The sequence below is a fragment of the Nycticebus coucang genome, chromosome 12 (genome assembly GCF_027406575.1).
Source record: "Nycticebus coucang isolate mNycCou1 chromosome 12, mNycCou1.pri, whole genome shotgun sequence".
Lineage (NCBI taxonomy): Eukaryota > Metazoa > Chordata > Mammalia > Primates > Lorisidae > Nycticebus > Nycticebus coucang.
The window spans coordinates 48661064-48679619 of NC_069791.1; the positions used below are offsets into that span (position 1 = coordinate 48661064).

The 18556-nt window shown below is 40.3% G+C and overlaps 1 protein-coding gene across 1 annotated transcript; it reads right to left on the bottom strand.

Moving 5' to 3' along the window:
* Positions 1–11142: 11142 nt before the first annotated feature.
* On the bottom strand, positions 11143–13394 carry LOC128561522 (protein SDA1 homolog). The gene has a single exon (XM_053555861.1). The coding sequence runs from the start codon at positions 13033–13035 to the stop codon at positions 11263–11265; it is 1773 nt and encodes a 590-aa protein (XP_053411836.1). The 5' UTR covers positions 13036–13394; the 3' UTR covers positions 11143–11262.
* Between the last annotated feature and the right edge of the window lie 5162 nt (positions 13395–18556).

Consider the following 18556-nt stretch of genomic DNA (forward strand, 5'->3'; position numbering starts at 1 on the left):
ATGGTCTGAGAAGATACAAGGTAAAATTTCAATTCTTTTGATTCTGTTGATATTTGTTTTATGATCAATTTTGGAGAATGTTCCATGGGGTGATGAGAAGAATGTTTATTCTTTATCTTTGGGATGGAGTGTTCTATATGCATTTATCAAGCACAGTTGTTCTAGGGTCTCATTTAAATCTCTTATATCTTTGTTTAATTTCTGTTTAGAGGATCTTTCCAGCTCTGTAGGAGGGGTGTTAAAGTCCCCTGTTATTATGGTATTATCAGATATCGTATTGCTCAGAGTAAGGTCTGTTTCAAGAATCTGGGAGCATTTAAATTGGATGCATAAATATTTAGAATTGAGGGGTGGCGCCTGTGGCTCAATTGGTAGGGCGCCGGCCCCATATGCCGAGGGTGGCGGGTTCAAACCCGGCCCCGGCCAAACTGCAACTAAAAAATAGCCGGGCGTTGTGGCAGGCACCTGTAGTCCCAGCTACTCGGGAGGCTGAGGCAAGAGAATCGCTTAAGCCCAGGAGTTGGAGGTTGCTGTGAGCTGTGTGAGGCCACGGCACTCTACCGAGGGCCATAAAGTGAGACTCTGTCTCTACAAAAAAAAAAAAAAAAAATATTTAGAATTGAAACATCTTCTTGTTGTATTTTTCCCTTGACCAATATAAAGTGACCATCTTTGTCTTCTTTCAGTTTAGTTGCTTTAAATCCACATGTATCTGAAAATAAGATTACGACTCCTCTTTTCTTCTGAATTTCATTGTCTGAAAAATTGTCTTCCAACCCTCGACTCAGAGTTTTAATTTGTCTTTTGAAGTCAGGTGTGTTTCTTGCAGACAGCAAATGGATAGCTTGTGTTTTTTTAATCCAGTCAGCCAATCTATGTCTCTTGAGTGGAGAATTCAAGCCATTAACATTTATTGAGATAATTGATAAGTGTGGTAGTATTCTATTTATCTTATTTTGTGAGATTCCATTGCTTAGTTTTATCTTTTGCATCACTGTGGAAGTCCTTTAATTTCTGAGTTCTTTCTTTGCTGCTGATGCACTGTGATGGTCAGTGTGTAGAGCAGGTTGAAGTATTTCCTGTAGAGCTGGTCTTGTTGTGGCAAATTTCCTCAATGTTTGTATATCCGTAAATGATTTGATTTCTCTGTCAGTTTTAAAGCTTAGCTTAGCAGGGTATAGAATTCTGGGCTGGAAATTGTTCTGTTTAAGTAGATTAAAGGTAGATGACCATTGTCTTCTTGCTTGGAAAGTTTCATTAGAGAAGTCTGCAGTCACTCTGATGGATTTTCCCCTGTAGATCAACTGGCAGTTACTCCTGGCAGCTTGCAGAATCTTTTCTTTTGTCTTGACTTTGGACAGGTTTATCACAACATGTCTTGGAGAAACTCGGTTAGAGTTGAGGCGACCTGGGGCCCGATATCCTTCTGAAAGCAGTGTGTCAGAATCTTTGGTGATATTTGGGAAATTTTCATTTATAATATTCTCTAGTATGGCTTCCATTCCTCTGGGGCAGTCTTCTTCCCCTTCTGGAATTCCTATAACTCGTATGTTGGAACGCTTCATAAAGTCCCATAATTCTGACAGTGAACGTTCTGCTTTCTCGCTCTTCTTTTCTGCCTCTTTAACTATCTGAGTTATCTCAAGAACTTTGTCTTCTACCTCCGAAATTCTTTCTTCTGCATGGTCTAACCCGTTGCTGACACTTTCCATTGCATCTTTAAGTTCCGTAATTGACTGCTTCAGTTCCTTCAGCTCTGCTATATCCTTTCTATATTCTTCATATCATTGATCTGTTATTTGATTCTAGTTTTGGATTTCCTTTTGGTTATTTTCCACTTTATTAGCAGTTTCCTTCATTGTTTCCATCATTTCTTTCATTGTTTTCATCATGTGTATTCTAAATTCCCCTTCTGTCATTCCCAACATTTCTTTATGGGTGGAATTCTCTACAGTAGCTACCTCTTGGTCCCTTGGAGGGGTTGCTCTGGACTGGTTCTTCATGTTGCCTGGAGTTTTCTGCTGATTCTTCCTCATGGGTGATTTCTTTTATCTGTTTCCTTGCCCTAATTTTCCTTTCACTTCCTCTTGCTCTTTAAGTTCCCGTGACTATGGACTAAGGTTTCGATGAGTCCTCTTGGTACAGGACCTTATGGATAAGAAGGTTGAAGAGCAAGAAGGGGTAAAGGAAAGAAATAAAGAATGAAAAGAAAATAGAGAAAGGAGAGGGCATGGGTAAAAGGGAATATTGACAAAAAGAAGAGAGGCACAGAAAGCAGGAGACAGGAGCAGTATAGGTGTATAATAGAGTACTTTGACCCAACCTTAAATAGATCCCCAACCTGCTGGGTTGGGTGGTTCCCTTGAGGTTAGGAGCTCTTTGCTAACCTGATTGGACACAGTACCCCACCTCCACCAAGTAGAGAGGAAAGACAAAAATGCTATAAATCAAACCAAAACCAGCAAACAGAAAACTTTACAGGATAAAATTGGGTGAAAATCCAAATAATAGGGGTAGAAACACTAGCAAAAATGAAGTTCTAATTATTGAAAAAGGCAGCAATGGGAAATTGTATTTAAATTAGAAAAATGGAGAAAGAAAAGAAAAAAATTTTACGGAAAAGGTTGAAATTAAAAAACAAAACAACAACAAAATAAACAAAAAACAAACAAATAAACAAACAAAAAAAACAACGAAAAACAAAGCAGTATATATATCTTGTTGAATATTTTCTGGGCAACAGGTGGTCTTCTGTGGTATGAAATGTTAATCACAATGCTGATACAACTGGAGGCCTCCGCTGATTTCTCAAACCCCACAGGGTGGAGATCCTAAATCTCTCCTCAGCCCTCTTAAAAGGCACTTTAAACTTCTAAACTTGGCTAAGCAGAAGCTTTCCCAGGAAAGTGCTTGTCGGTGGGATCACTGCTGAAGTGGCTATCCACTTACCCAGTGTGCCAAAACCGGTCTCTCTCTGCCCCTCAGGGTTAAGGCTGTAAGGTGGTTCAGTCCCTGCCTTTAGGCTACTCAGTCACTGGGTTACTAGCTCCCACCAGATCCTTGCTCTGTGACCCTGAATGCAGAGCTTGCTGGGGCAGTTCTCTCACAATGGCTCCCTGTGGCTCACAGCTGAACACTATTAGCTCTGTCCATCTCAGCAGCTCAGTTTGAGGCCCTAGACAGCACCCAAAATTCTCTGCACTCCTGCTCAAGCTCTCCCCCAGGCAGTTCAACTGAGTGCCAAGTCAAACAACACCAAGACAGTTCACAGGTAAGGTCTTTCTGGTTTGCAGTCTCGCTGCTGCTGTACTTACAGCTGCCAGCAGGATTAGACCGATTGAACACATGTAACCACTTGCCAGTTTTCCACTGTTTTGTCTGATCCCTCTTGGGATCAGAAGTCTCTCAATAACTCCCTGTATCCTCAAAGATATGATTATAGGCAGATCCCACCAGCCAGAGATGCCTGGAGTCCTATCTCCCCAGACACACGGTGCCCAGTTGTAGGGAAGCTGTTATTCGGCCACCATCTTATATCATCTTCCTATAATCTGTTTGTTTTTTTATTTTTTTATTATTAAATCATAGCTGTATACATTAATGCAATCATGGGGCACCATACACTGGTTTTATATACCATTTGACATATCACCCTGGTTAACATAGCCTTCCTGGCATTTTCTTAGTTATTGTGTTAAGACATTTATATTCCACATTTAGTAAGTTTCACATGTACCCTTGTAAGATGCACCATAGGTGTGGTCCCATTAATTTTGTTTTTTATTCTTTTGATTAAAAAAACTTCCCTGGGGCATGCTAGAGGCAGCCAGAATAAGGAGAACTCAGCTTTGGGATGGTGGACATTCTGAATGCTCTTTATCTTATTTAAGGCATTAACATTAGAAAGGCCAATTCTTTGGAGTTACACCAATGACTTATGCCCTGTAAACTAGTCTGCTGTAATCAACTGGATGTACAAATTAACTAGTTGAATTTATTTCTAGTGGGGCTTCAGACATGGTTGACTCTTACCAACTACTATAGTTTTAAGAAGAAGTTTTAAGAAGGTTTTGAGGAAATAACAATATGATGGGCATGAATCTTCACAAACTGAAATTATGGACTGTCACGTTATTTTATTTTCTTTAAATGAAATTAAATCAAATCCAACGTCTCGTCCTGGCAAAACGATATATAATTTCATATTATACTTCAATATTGTTCCACCCCATTCCCACTATCACTGCTTGCATCTCTGTAAAGGACATTTATCCTTTTCTTTTGTCTTCTTTACAGAATTAAAAAGCCAACCATTTTTAGCCTGAGGGAGAGGTGTGTCAAAGAGAGGAGCTGTCCAAGAAAAATCAATGCCTAGATGTAGGCAGTCTTTTCCTTAAGTTCCTCAAGAGCTGAATGTGTTAAGCTGAGCACAGACAACATTTCTTACCTGTGCCTTTGAGGAATGGAGACCTCTTGGAAAATGTTCTCTCAGAGCAGTTCCACTCATTGATAGAGATGCTCAGGGTCTGTATTAACCTCAAACAACTTGAGGTCTCAGTAGCCATGTGATGCTTCAACAGCGATGTAGGAGTTTTTCTACTTCTAGGAAGCAGTGAGCTGCTTGCCCAAGCCATGTCTTTAGCTGAGCCTCTTCATCCTCAGGGCGCTCCCTCCCTCCTTTCTCCAGCCCCTTGGTGATACTCCTGGGCTCACCCCCATCCATTGCCAGGGAAGAGTTGAGACTATACTTTCCTTTCTTTCTTATTTTCAGTTTGATTTCTAAAAAATCTTCCCCAAGCACAAGTCCTCTGTTAAAGAGAAGTTACCTGGTAACAGCTAGTTACCTTTTCTCAGTTTCTGAGCCAAGTCTATAAAGCTAATCCTAGCTATGTGATCTGTAGGTGCAAAAAGGGGATCATAAGAGAGTTGAATTTGGATTGACTCACTTGGTTTTGAGGCAAGAAAAAGAGGTATTAATTAAATGTGGCACCTACTGAGGAAATGTGGCACCCCCTCTGCCCCATGCTTGGCTTTTTCTTGACAGGCAGTCTTGGTGTGGTCAGTATGGAATGTCATTCCTCCTCAAAAAGCACAATGTTAAAAAAGGGAGACTGTATATGCTAAACTCTAAATAGCTATCTTATGAGTGCCTCCTTTATGGTGATAAGACTAAGAGGATAGCAGACATTTAATAAGTATTTTGATTGTGATGGGTATTATTCCTGTCTCATTTAATCAACATGACAACCTTATAAAGAGGTCCTGTTATTTCATTTCCCCATGATGAAACTTAGCAAAGAGATATGAGCTTTCCCAAGGTTGCACGGCTTGTCAGATGGAAACTCCAACAAATACAGCTTCAGCTCTTTATTCTTAACCACTACAGATGCTGCTCAGAGCTGGTCTCACTAAGTGGCCCAGTGACTTTCAAGTCAGAGGTTCTCTGCAGGCGCCTCATGCCACCAGACTGATGGCAAGTGAAAGTCTCTGACAATTCAGCAGGAACAGTAGGATCCACTCCCCAGAGCAGCCGATTCTCAGGCAGCAATGGGAGAAGCGTATCTAGTTTAGGTAACCAGGGCATTCAGACATTTGAATTGCCGTTTTAACTCCCTATCTACTCTGTTTTTTGGTGAGGGGTGGGGAGAGCCTGGGCCAATCTACAAAAAAAGGGCTTGCCCTGCCCACTGCCATGGAAAGAAACAATTTCTTCTTCTCTTTCAGAAGAGAAGTTTGGGAAAGGATTGGATTCAGTCAGATCAAGCTTCTCTCCCACCCATACCTGGTGAGGGGCTCAGCTAATTTTGCTACGAATACAGTCAACTTCCTGTAGCTTTGTGGCAATATTTTGAAAGTTTACCTAAAATATTCTCTGGTTTTAAGTCCCATCAACTAGCGGCCTCTACAAGTTGACCTCACTGACTCCATTCCATAGGTCAAGTCCTTTTCTCAGCTGCCACCACGTTACTGAATCTTAATCAAGATAGAAACATCCATTCTGAGCTGTGGCCTCCTCTTGTCTCTTGAGCTGGGCTCTGAGCTGTGGCCTCCTCTTCAGCTGTTCCATCTCCTGAAGATCTCAAGTGTCTCTGCAGCAGTCTCTGTCACCCTGGACCTGTAGGTCCTGAGAGATCTGTAGGGAGGACACCGGGACATCCTGGGAGCTGGGAAATGGTGAGTATAGGAGACTGGCCCGAGAGGGGGAGGGGCGTGGTTGGAGGCAGAAGTGGCTGTGGCGGGACCAGGCAATTTCCCTTCAGTTTTAGAGTCTTCAGAATAAAGTTTGACACTGGCACCCCTTGGCCCACGGACCCCACTTGGCAAAAGGAGGAGTGGGGCAGGGAGTTGGGACTCTGTTGTTCCAAGCATTTCTGAAGCTGTTACTTGCACCACAGCCCAGAGCTCTCTCTGAGCAGCTGTGTGCCTGCAGCACCAGGCATCCCTCCCTCCTGGTGACATTAGAAGAGTCCTCAGGGAAGAATCCAAACTGAGCTTATGGGGTTTGTTCATGAGAGGGCCTGTAGTCTGTGGGGCTCTCAACCCCTCCATTCTTTTGTTAAATAAACTGAGGTCAGGCGGCGCCTGTGGCTCAGTGAGCAGGGCGCCGGCCCCATATACCGAGGGTGGTGGGTTCAAACCCAGCCCCAGCCAAACTGCAACAAAAAAATAGCCGGGCGTTGCGGCGGGCGCCTGTAGTCCCAGCTACTCGGGAGGCTGAGGCAGGAGAATCACCTAAGCCCAGGAGTTGGAGGTTGCTGTGAGCAGTGTGACGCCACGGCACTCTACCGAGGGCAATAAAGTGAAACTCTGTCTCTACAAAAAAACAAATAATAATAAAATAAATAAATAAACTGAGGTCCTGATGGGGTGACTCACTCTGTAACAAAACCGGAAGTGTCTTGGTTACCTGTAGTTGTAGTTAAAAACAGAGACAGGGAGTCGATGTGTAAAAAGGCTTTATTATGGGACAGGCTAGTAATTCCGGAGAACAGCAAGAGTAATTTTTTAAATGCTGTTTTTTCTATGTAACAAATTTTAATAATTTATATAGGGATAATTTTACAAGTATATTAGAAATATGCTTATATGATTAACAACATGTAGGCAAATTAAATACATATAACAATTTAAAACTAATCAAGAATCATCATCAATAAAACATCATTAAACATGAAAAAAAAGATAGAAACATCCTTTCTTTTGGGATGGAAATTGTATCTTCTACAAACATTCTCAGTTTCTGGTAGGTAATCATTTCTATCACATAAATGGGCTTTTCCAGGCACTAACATCTATTCCAACATGTCAAATCATGTGTCAGATGGCATGTCCAGGTTTGGGGAAATAATTTTAACCTCATACTCAGGATTCTGACAACATCATTCCTCCATCCTCAGGCAGAGGTTTAATTTTTAATAATTAATTCTGAAATGAGTCTTATAACTGTGCTCCAGTAAAAAGTATTCCCCAAGCAACTGCTGAACACTAGAACAGGGTTTTTTTTTCCACTAATTTCCTTTCCTTATCTCCTGATCAATAACCTTATGCACAGAATTGTGTAGTAACTTTCAGATCTTCTCAACATGGTTCACTGGACACATATGACCAGGGACATCTGAGAGTGCACACACAACCGGACACCAGAGTCACAGCCAGGTTGACCAGTTATGCAGTTTGCCTGAGAATGAGCCATTTCCCAACACATAAGTTTTTGGTGCCAAAACTTCAGAATGATTTGGCTTCAGTCCTGGGACTTGTAATCTACCCATGGCTCTGATATAGACCACCCAAGTATATTTGCTAATTCTAGAAAAAAAATAGTACATATAAGGGATATTAATCATAGTTCACACATTTAAATGTGTTAAAAAAAAAAATAAAAAAAGACACACACTGGGTCACTTAGGGCCCTGGCAGGGGAAAGATGGCATGACAAAAAGCAATTCATTGAGGAGAATTAACAAGGAAACTAGTTAAAAATGTGTAGGTAGGATTAAGGGAAATCAGCTAAGAATGTTTCGGCATGCCTAGGCCTAACACTAACAGAGACGCTTGTGAGGAACCTACTTTGGAGAGGACAAGAAGGAGTGGTTACAGAATTCCAGAGGGCCACCCGACAAGGATGTGCTGCCTTCAGGAAAGGGACCAGGCAGCCTCCAGGAAGGGATCCTTGGATATAAATATCCCGATTTGCTCTGCTGTCTTCCTCTGACTTCTGGCTCCCAGTGACTGGACCCAGCTGGAAGCCGGAGACCAAGGAAGTTTGTTGCAGCTGCCCCAAACGGCTGGTCCACTGAGGCACAAAGCAGGTAAAAAAGAGGTAGAAAATGGATACCAGGGACAGAAAATGTGTTTAGCAGATTACATTATTTTCTTTAACTTAAAATTAAGTTACAATTAATTATTTAACTTGAAACAGATTAAAATTATGAAAGGAGCTCTGCCTCTCCTCCCCATCCATGCCCATCCCACGTAAGACTCAGTGGAGCAAACTATTTGGTCTTTAGTCCAGATTCCGTTCACACTTGCTGCTGAGATGAACACTTTCCGACTTGCAGGGATGCCCAAGTCCAGTGGTTCTGTGGCTCTGTGTTCTTGGGGAGCTTTACCAGAGTTGAGAAGCCTGAGGATTAGAGGGTTACCCACATGTGCCCACCGTGAAGACATCCTGCACATGTTGAAGTCCTGCCAAGGGGGATAAGAGGGAGCAGACCACAGTTCAAATTATGCATGGTAACCTACTGTCCCTTTCCCAGGCTTGAGAATCTTCTTTCCTTGGATTCTGCTTTTGTAGATCTCCTTTCAAAGACACTAACTCTTCTCTTCTCCTTCTCTACACACCACAGCATAATTCCTTCAGTGGATCTGGATTTTCACAATACAAAGAAAGGTCTTTTTTTTGGGCGGCGCCTATGGCTCAGTGAGTAAGGCGCCGGCCCCATATGCCGAGGGTGGCGGGTTCAAACCCAGCCCCGGCCAAAACTGCAACCGAAAAATAGCCGGGAGCTGTGGCGGGCGCCTGTAGTCCCAGCTGCTCGGGAGGCTGAGGCAAGAGAATCGTGTAAGCCCAAGAGTTAGAGGTTGCTGTGAGCCGTGTGATGCCACGGCACTCTACCGAGGGCGGTACAGTGAGACTCTGTCTCTACAAAAAAAAAAAAAAAAGAAAGGTCTTTTTGAAGGACTTTCTGCTTTCAGCCCTCCAAACCTACTAAAGGCCAAAGATCTTTCTTTTTGGAATAGGGAAAAAGGAAATCACAGGAACAACCCCAGTTAGTTAGAATTCTGATTCTTTTATTGCAACATAAATAACATGCCATTTAATTTACATAAATCAAATTGGAAATTTAAGTGGAATTGGGGTAGCACAGCAGAAGGGGAGATTGAGTTTAATATTAGCATGTATGTAAGCTATAAACAAGAAAAAATACATAAAGAAAGAAAAAAGAAAATCAGCACATAAAAAAATAGACGACCATAGCTTTGACACTGATCTCACTCCAAATGTGGCCTTTTCTCCTCTTCTCTTTGCTTCCATGTTTCTGAGCCTCTGAGATCGACAGAAGTGACGGGGAAAGAAGGGAGAAGGTGATATGCAGTGAGATGGCTTCACTACAATTTTCAAACAGACTTGCCTTTCTGAATGAACGCTTGATGACCGGCTAGAGACAGCAGCCTCACGTGATCTAATGCTCACTCTAACCGTAACCCTAGCCATTTTTAAAGAGATGGTCCTGGCTTTAGACCTTTACTGATCTGAGTTTGAATCCCTGTTCTGTAATCTACTAGTTTTATGACCTTAGGTAAGTCATCTAAACATTCTGAATTTTTGTTTCCTCATCGGTAAAATTAAGATAGTAATACCAGTCTTGCAGAGTTGGTGCAAGGATTAGAAGTGATAAATATCAGGTCTCTGTTTAATACCTAGACCGTGGTGAATACTAGTTCATTAATGCCTCCTGCTAATATTTTGGTAATTGTTTCGCCCTCATTACCGTGGAAAACCGCAAATGAGAGAAAGGCTTGAGAATTTGATGAGCTAGAAAATGAATTGGGATGAGAGTTTAAAGACAAGCGAAATTACAGGAATAGCAAATGAAAGGGGTCAGCTGAAGAGAAGAATAAGTTTCAACTCAGAAGATAGTTTTGTCTCTTCTTTTTTAGTCTTTGTTTGGGAGAGATGGGAGGGATCCTCTGATGATAAAACATGAACTTGGCCCCAATCTGGGGGCATCAATAATAACAATCCTGCATTTTCTTTTTCTTTTTCTTTTTTTTTTTTTTTGCCAGTAGAAACCTTTTAATGAGACAAGGCAAACAGTGGGCTGAAAATACTCCAGGGTGAATGAAAGACGGCTGAGAACACCAGAAGAGGCGGCGGCTCAAATAATAAATTAAATATATTCCAAAGTTACTATTTATACTTAAGGCAATTTTAAAAGTGAGGTCTTAACAAAAAGCCTTTACAGGGCATCCAAAAAAATTTAAATCCTTTAAACTACTAAAACAACTAAATTGTGTACGAGAAATCTGCACAGCAGGGCCCTGTTTCAGCAGGTAAGCCTATTTACAAGTAAGAACTTCTTACTCTTATAACGTTGTCCTGTTTGAAGAGAATATGTAACTCCTGTCCCTGCAGAGTTAGTCCATAAGGCCTCATTGACTCCACAGATGTACAGACCTTGCTCTGCTAGAAGACAATTTACACTGCACTGTAAACATACACACACACCTGCCCCCACTAGGCTGTGGGTGCCTTGAGGGAAGGGTTATGATCCATTCTTTTTTTTTTTTTTTTTGGCCTGGGCTGGGTTTGAACCTAGGCATATAGGAACTGCGCCCTACTCCTTGAGCCACAGGCGCCGCCCAGTTATGATCCATTCATTTTGTATCTACACTGACAACACTGTGACACTCAACTTTTATACACAAATGTTAAATGATATTACAACACCATTGCTATGTACATCTTTAACACTCCCACTATTACCCATTTCCCAAACAAAGGTATATGTGAAACTTGGTAAATGGTCTGTGAAGCTAGTGAATGATGCCCCATGATCATATCAATGTACACAGCTATGATTTAATTAAAAGAAAAAAATAATAAAAAAACAAAACTCCCAACTGATGCTACATTTATTATGGTTTTCACAACAAAAGGCTTCTGTACTGTTTAATGTAAACAAACATGCTTGATTTACTAATTCTCAAAGTAGCGACACAAACTTAGCATTCTCCTTGGAATGGAAATTTGCTTCGAAGTTACTTCATTCTTTTTCTCTTTTTCAAAAGTGCATTTTGCAGAGCAAGCTGCTTTTCTCGGAAGGAACGCTTATTTTTTGACTGGACATTCTGGCTATACCGCATCATCATAAAGTTCTGTTTTTTCTTCTCTTTATTTGTGGAACTGGAAAATGGATTTATTTTTGTTTTCTTCCTTGCAAATTCTTTCCGATCTGTCTTTCCAGCCATTGCAGTTGCCAATCTTGTCTTCTTATCAGACTTTGGCTTTTTATGAAGGTGTTCAATGTCCCGAAGAGAGAGTAATTCGCCCCTGGTCTCCTCATCGCTGTCTATGTCAATATATTTCCTCTTTGGGGATTTCCTGGGGGCAGCATCAAGCTTGTTCCTCATCTGGGCCAGGCGGATTTTCTGGAAGTCTTCCTGAGTTAAAACTCGACTAGTGCTGACGGCTGCAGCTATGGCTCTCCGCTCCTCCACTGGCATGCTGTCCAGCTTCCTGGAAATTTCTTGCTGTTCTTCATCAGAAGAGTGGTGCACATCAACCCATTCCTCATCGGCCTCCTCCTGGTCCTCACTGAGACTGGCACTTTCCCAACCATCTTCATCATTTTCAGCATTCTCTTCTTTCTCAACTTCCAGAATTTCTGCTCCTGGAATGTAATCTTTAGCATCTAATTCTCCATATTCTTGTACTCTTGCTTCTTTGGAAGCCTCTGTAGACTTGCCCCGGAATTTATTCTGCAGCATCTGACGATTTAGCGATCTGAAGAGCTGAATAAAAGTTCTGGCAGACATCATTACATTCTTATCTTTGTGTGTTTTATACTGAGCCAGGTCTTGAAGAAGCTCCTCAGTCATGGCTAGAGGACATCGAGCTGTTATCTCTTTTATAGCATTGATCCCTACAGTCACGACTTCCCCAGAGTTCTTGTCGGTAACAAAATTGTTGGCCACAGTCATGAGTAGTGAATGAATGATCTCTGGGGGTACCAGGTGATGAGATGCTTGTGCTGCAAACTGGAGAATCTTTGTCACTTCTCTTTGGTGAGGCTGCAGAAATCTTTGCACAAAGGGATAGAAGTTGAAAAGGAAAAGCTCATGAATTCCTACTAATCTGGAGATGAGGTTCATGAGCATCATCTTCACTTCAAACCTCTCCTTAGAGCTCTCGAGCTGCTTTAGTAGTTTTTCTGCAAAATCTTGGGAATCATGAATCAAGTGAATTGCTGAAAAATTAAACACTTCTGTTTTTTTCTTCTTCTTTTGTTTCTTGAGGACTTTCATTGCCTTTTCCATCCTCTTCTTGTTCTTAGAACTCTTCTTCCCTGTTGCATACTGCACCAGGAGGTCTCTTACTGTTGGTCCTTCATCCTCAGACTCCGAGTCACTGTCCTGTTTCTCATCTTCATCCTTCCCCAGGAAGAATGTCAAAGCAGCAACTAGGATCTTAGTGACCTTACAGAAGCATGCAGTTGTGATAACATTCACGGTTTTGGCATCATTCCAGATGTTCCTCCAATAGAGTTCAACCATCACATCCAAAGACATCTTGGCAGCAGTTGCATTGCTGTTTCTTAACATGGTATACATGAAATTCTGCAACACTATATTCACTTTATTGTTCTTGTGTTTTGCATTTATGTTCTGGATATCAGTCACAATATGTGTATATAAAGTCTTTTGCAGAAGCTTATCATGGCAACGAAGAAGTTCAAAGAAGAACTCTAGTAAACTTGATGGATTGATGAGATTCTTATTTCTCAGCAAGATCAAAGCTTTGCAAAATGTCATTCGAAGATCTGGATCCAGGATAGTGTGATTATAGGAGAGAAGATCTTTCAGCTCTTGAGGAAATTTACTTAGATATTCTGGAAATTTACTTAGATATTAGCAGTGACCAATCTGTGCCATAAACATCACCAACTCTGCTAGATCTTTGCTGGGCTTATTTGGTTGTAATTTGAAAATCTCCACATTGGATTTGTAGTGATTATACTGCTGTAGAAACTCTTCGATGTAGGCCAGTGGGTCCCGCTTGATAAGATTCTGCAACTGCGGCAGGTTGTTGGGCAGCTCGTTGTTGTTTCTGCTGGACATGTTGGCTGCAGACTGGCTCCGGGCGAGGAGTTCTATGAAAACCCATGCAGCCAGCAGCCACCAGCCAGTCTTAACTACCACACCAATCTGCATTTTCTTGACAGACGTCCATCCAGACAGCACGGTGGCCTATTTCTGGATGTATGTACAGCTTGCTTAAGAGTTTCAGTCATAATAGGAAAGTGCCAACTAATCTTGAAGGACCAGAATACATTGAGATCAGAAACTAAGACTAAGGTGTGCCCTGTTGTACCTGTTGAGCAGTCCTAGTGAATCTTATTTCCTAACCTAGAAAGAAAAGTTGGGTGATGGAGTGAAGCATGGACGGTGCCCCATAGCAGCCTCCCACCTGTCAAGTCTGGCTAGTGAGATACCAATAAACATATCCTTATGGGCTTGTCACAGAAAGTCAAGACTACATCGAACCATCAACCAACCCCTTATCTACAAACATTGTGGGTAATTCAAAGAGATACCTCAAAGTCATTTTGTCATGTGATTGAATTTCTTACCCTCTCACACTTTGATGCTACCAAACTGAGATCTCTCTTGATTTGATGTAACTTGTGTTATTCTGTTTCATTCTTACTCAGTATAACAAAGTAACTAGTTAGCATTATTATACATTACTGTAAATCAAATAAAATGGTATTTTTTTCTGTTTTCTTAGGCTTCAATATATGTAGTGAGTCTCCTTGAAGGTTCTATACTTCAGTTTTAGGGAAATATTTAATTTCATGGAAATTATAGGGGGTTATGAATCAGAACAGAAACTCTGAAACTGAGATAAAGGAGATTAGGAGTAGCACAGCCACATAGTATAATATGCATCCTTACTGTAACATACTTCTTAATATTGTCTACTATCCTGACAATAGGTTTTTTAGCCTAGTGAGTTTTTTTAGAATAGAAAAATAATAATGATGATGATGTTGATGATGTACACACAAAAAATTGGCACCTACCTCATCACCCATCAGAACAAAGAAATCCCTCAGAAAATAAAACCATTTCACTTAATTCTTACAACCTTACTTTTATGAATTAGCCTACTAGAATTTATTTATGCCTTTGAAATTTCGTAACACTAAGTATTTTTTATTTTTCATATAAAGTCCATGTGTATACTCTTAGAGTGTATGGTTTTAAAGTCTAAAGCATTTACTTTTATCTTGAAAAACTCGTTTCATCTTTATCAATGAAACCACTGTTTGATTGATTTCTCCTTTTTATCTTCAACACCATGAAAAGCCAAAGAAAAAACTGGCTTGAGAGTCAAGATGTTGCAAACCACTGTAACTTGCCCTGAAAAGAATATAAAAAAAGAAAAATCATCCTACTAAAACTATTTTTTAAAATGTATGTCGTGCCCCAAAGTAAAACAGCATTAGATAGATGTGTTTCTCAAAAGTTACAAGCCTACATGTAATTGTAAATAGTAATAAAATATGATCTAGTAAAAAAAATAAAAGAAAATAAAATCAAATATAGTAAGGACATAGGTGCTACAATCTGAATGTTTGTGTCCCTCCAAAATTCATATGCTGAAACCCACTAACATGCCAGTGCTGGAAGATAGGGCCTCTGAAGGATAATTTAGTCATGAGGCTGGGCCCTCATGAATAGGATTAGTGCCCTTATAAAAGAGGCCCGATGAGAATTTTTGCATTTATATTCATGAGTGAGATTGGTCTGAAATTCTCCTTTTTGTTTGGGTCTTTTCCTGGTTTTGGTATCAGGGTGATGTTTGCTTCATAGAATGTGTTGGGGAAGATTCCTTCTTCCTCAATTTTTTGGAATAATTTCTGCAGTACAGGAATAAGCTCTTCCTTGAAGGTTTGATAGAATTCTGGAGTGAAGCCATCTGGACCAGGGCATTTTTTGGTTGGAAGATTTTTTTTGTTTCTTTGATCTCAGTGCTTGAAATTGGTCTGTTCTCGAGCTCTATTTCTTCCTGGCTGAGTGTAGGGAGAGGGTGTGATTCCAAATATTGATCCATTTCCTTCACATTGTCAAATTTCTGGGCATAGAGTTTCTGGTAGTATTCAGAGATGATCTCTTGTATCTCTGTGGGATCAGTTGTTATTTCTCCTTTATCATTTCTGATTGAGGGTACTAGAGATTTTACTTTTCTATTCCTCATTAGTCTGGCCAATGGTTTATCTATTTTATTTATTTTTTTCAAAAAAACAACTCCTTGTTTCATTAATTTTCTGAATGATTCTTTTATTTTCAATTTCATTGATCTCTGATTTGATTTTGGATATTTCTTTTCTTCTACTGAGTTTAGGCTTCGATTGTTCTACTTTTTCCAATTCCATAAGATGGCTTATGAGATTGCTGATGTGCTCTCTTTCTGTTTTTCAAATGTAGGCATCTAAAGCGATGAATTTTCCTCTCAAAACTGCTTTTGCAGTATCCCACAGGTTTTGGTAACTTGTGTCTTCATTGTTGTTATGCTCCAGGAAGTTAATGATTTCCTGTTTTATTTCTTCCTGCACCCATCTGTTATTCAACAGAAGATTGTTTAATTTCCATGCCTTTGTGTGGGGTCGAGCGTTTTTGTTAGAGTTGAGTTCCACCTTTAAAATCCTAGCCAATAGATTACAGCTTATCATCAAAAAAGTCATTCATCATGATCAAGTAGGCCTCATCCCAGGGATGCAAGGCTGGTTTAACATACGCAAGTCCATAAACATTATCCACCATATTAACAGAGGCAAAAATAAAGATCATTATGATCCTCTCAATAGATGCAGAAAAAGCACTTGATAAAATCCAGCATCCTTTTCTAATTAGAACACTGAAGAGTATAGGCTTAGGTGGCACATTTCTAAAACTGATTGAAGCTATCTATGACAAACCCACAGCCAATATTTTACTGAATGGAGTAAAACTGAAAGCTTTTCCTCTTAGAACTGGAACCAGACAAGGTTGTCCTCTGTCACCTTTACTATTCAACATAGCGCTGGAAGTTCTAGCCAATACAATTAGGCAAGACAAGGAAATAAAGGGAATCCAAATGGGAGCAGAGGAGGTCAAACTCTCCCTCTTTGCTGACGACATGATCTTATACTTAGAGAACCCTGAAGACTCAACCACAAGACTCCTAGAAGTCATCAAAAAATACAGTCATGTTTCAGGATATAAAATCAATGTCCACAAGTCAGTAGCCTTTGTATACACCAATAACAGTCAAGATGAGAAGCTAATTAAGGACACAACTCCGTTCACCATAGTCTCAAAGAAAATGAAATACCTAGGAATATACCTAATGAAGGAGGTGAAGGACCTCTATAAAGAAAACTATGAAATCCTCAGAAAGGAAATAGCAGAGGATAGTAACAAATGGAAGAACATACCATGCTCATGGATGGGAAGAATCAACATTGTTAAAATGTCTATACTTCCCAAAGCAATCTACCTATTCGGTGCCATTCCTATCAAAATACCAACATTGTACTTTCAAGATTTGGAAAAAATGATTCTGCGTTTTGTATGGAACCGGAAAAAGCCGCGTATAGCTAAGGCAGTTCTTAGTAACAAAAATAAAGCTGGGGGTATCAGCATACCAGATTTTAGGCTGTACTACAAAGCCATAGTGGTCAAGACAGCATGGTACTGGCACAAAAACAGAGACATAGACACTTGGAATTGAATTGAAAATCAAGAAATGTAACTAACATCTTACAACCACCTAATCTTCAATAAACCAAACAAGAACATACCTTGGGGGAAAGACTCCCTAGTCAATAAATGGTGTTGGGAGAACTGGATGTCTACATGTAAAAGACTGAAACTGGACCCACATCTTTCCCCACTCACAAAAATTGATTCAAGATGGATAAAGGACTTAAACTTAAGGCATGAAACAATAAAAATCCTCCAAGAAAGCATAGGAAAAACACTGGAAGATATTGGCCTGGGGAAAGACTTCATGAAGAAGACTGCCATGGCAATTGCAACAACAACAAAAATAAACAAATGGGACTTCATTAAACTGAAAAGCTTCTGTACAGCTAAGGACACAATAACCAAAGCAAAGAGACAACCTACACAATGGGAAAGGATATTTGCATATTTTCAATCAGACAAAAGCTTGATAACTAGGATCTATAGAGAACTCAAATTAATCCACATGAAAAAAGCCAACAATCCCATATATCAATGGGCAAGAGACATGAATAGAACCTTCTCTAAAGATGACAGATGAATGGCTAACAAACACATGAAAAAATGTTCATCATCTCTATATATTAGAGAAATGCAAATCAAAACAACCTTGAGATATCATCTAACCCCAGTGAGAATGGCCCACATCACAAAATCTCAAAACTGCAGATGCTGGCGTGGATGTGGAGAGAAGGGAACACTTTTACACTGCTTGGTGGGACTGCAAACTAGTACAACCTTTCTGGAAGGAAGTATGGAGAAAACTCAAAGCACTCATGCTAGACCTCCCATTTGATCCTGCAATCCCATTACTGGGCATCTACCCAGAAGGAAAAAAATCCTTTTATCATAAGGACACTTGTACTAGACTGTTTATTGCAGCTCAATTTACAATCGCCAAAATGTGGAAACAGCCTAAATGCCCACCAATCCAGGAATGGATTAACAAGCTGTGGTATATGTATACCAAGGAATACTATTCAGCTATTAAAAAATATGGAGACTTTACATCATTCGTGTTAACCTGGATGCAAGTGGAAGACATTATTCTTAGTAAAGCATCACAAGAATGGAGAAGCTTGAATCCTATGTGCTCAATTTTGATATGAGGACAATTAATGACAATTATGGTTATGGGGGTGAAACAGAAAGAGGGAAGGAGGGAGGTGGGTGGGGCCTTGGTGTGTGTCACACTTTATGGGGGCAAGACATGATTGCAAGAGGGACTTTACCTAACAATTGCAATCAGTGTAACCTGGCTTATTGTACCCTCAATGATTCCCCAACAATAAAAAAAAAAAAAAAAATTTAGAAACATTAAAAAAAAGAGGCCCGATGGAGGTTGTTAGCCCTTTTGCCCTTCTTCCTTGACAAATGAAAGGCACCATCTAGGAGGAAGAGGTCCTCATCAGACACCAAATCTGTTGGTGCCTTGATTTGGGACTGCCCAGCCTCCAGAACTGTGAGCAATAAATTCCTGTTGCTTATAAACTACTCAGTCTTGACTATTTTATTATCATAACCTAAATGAGCTAAGGCAGTA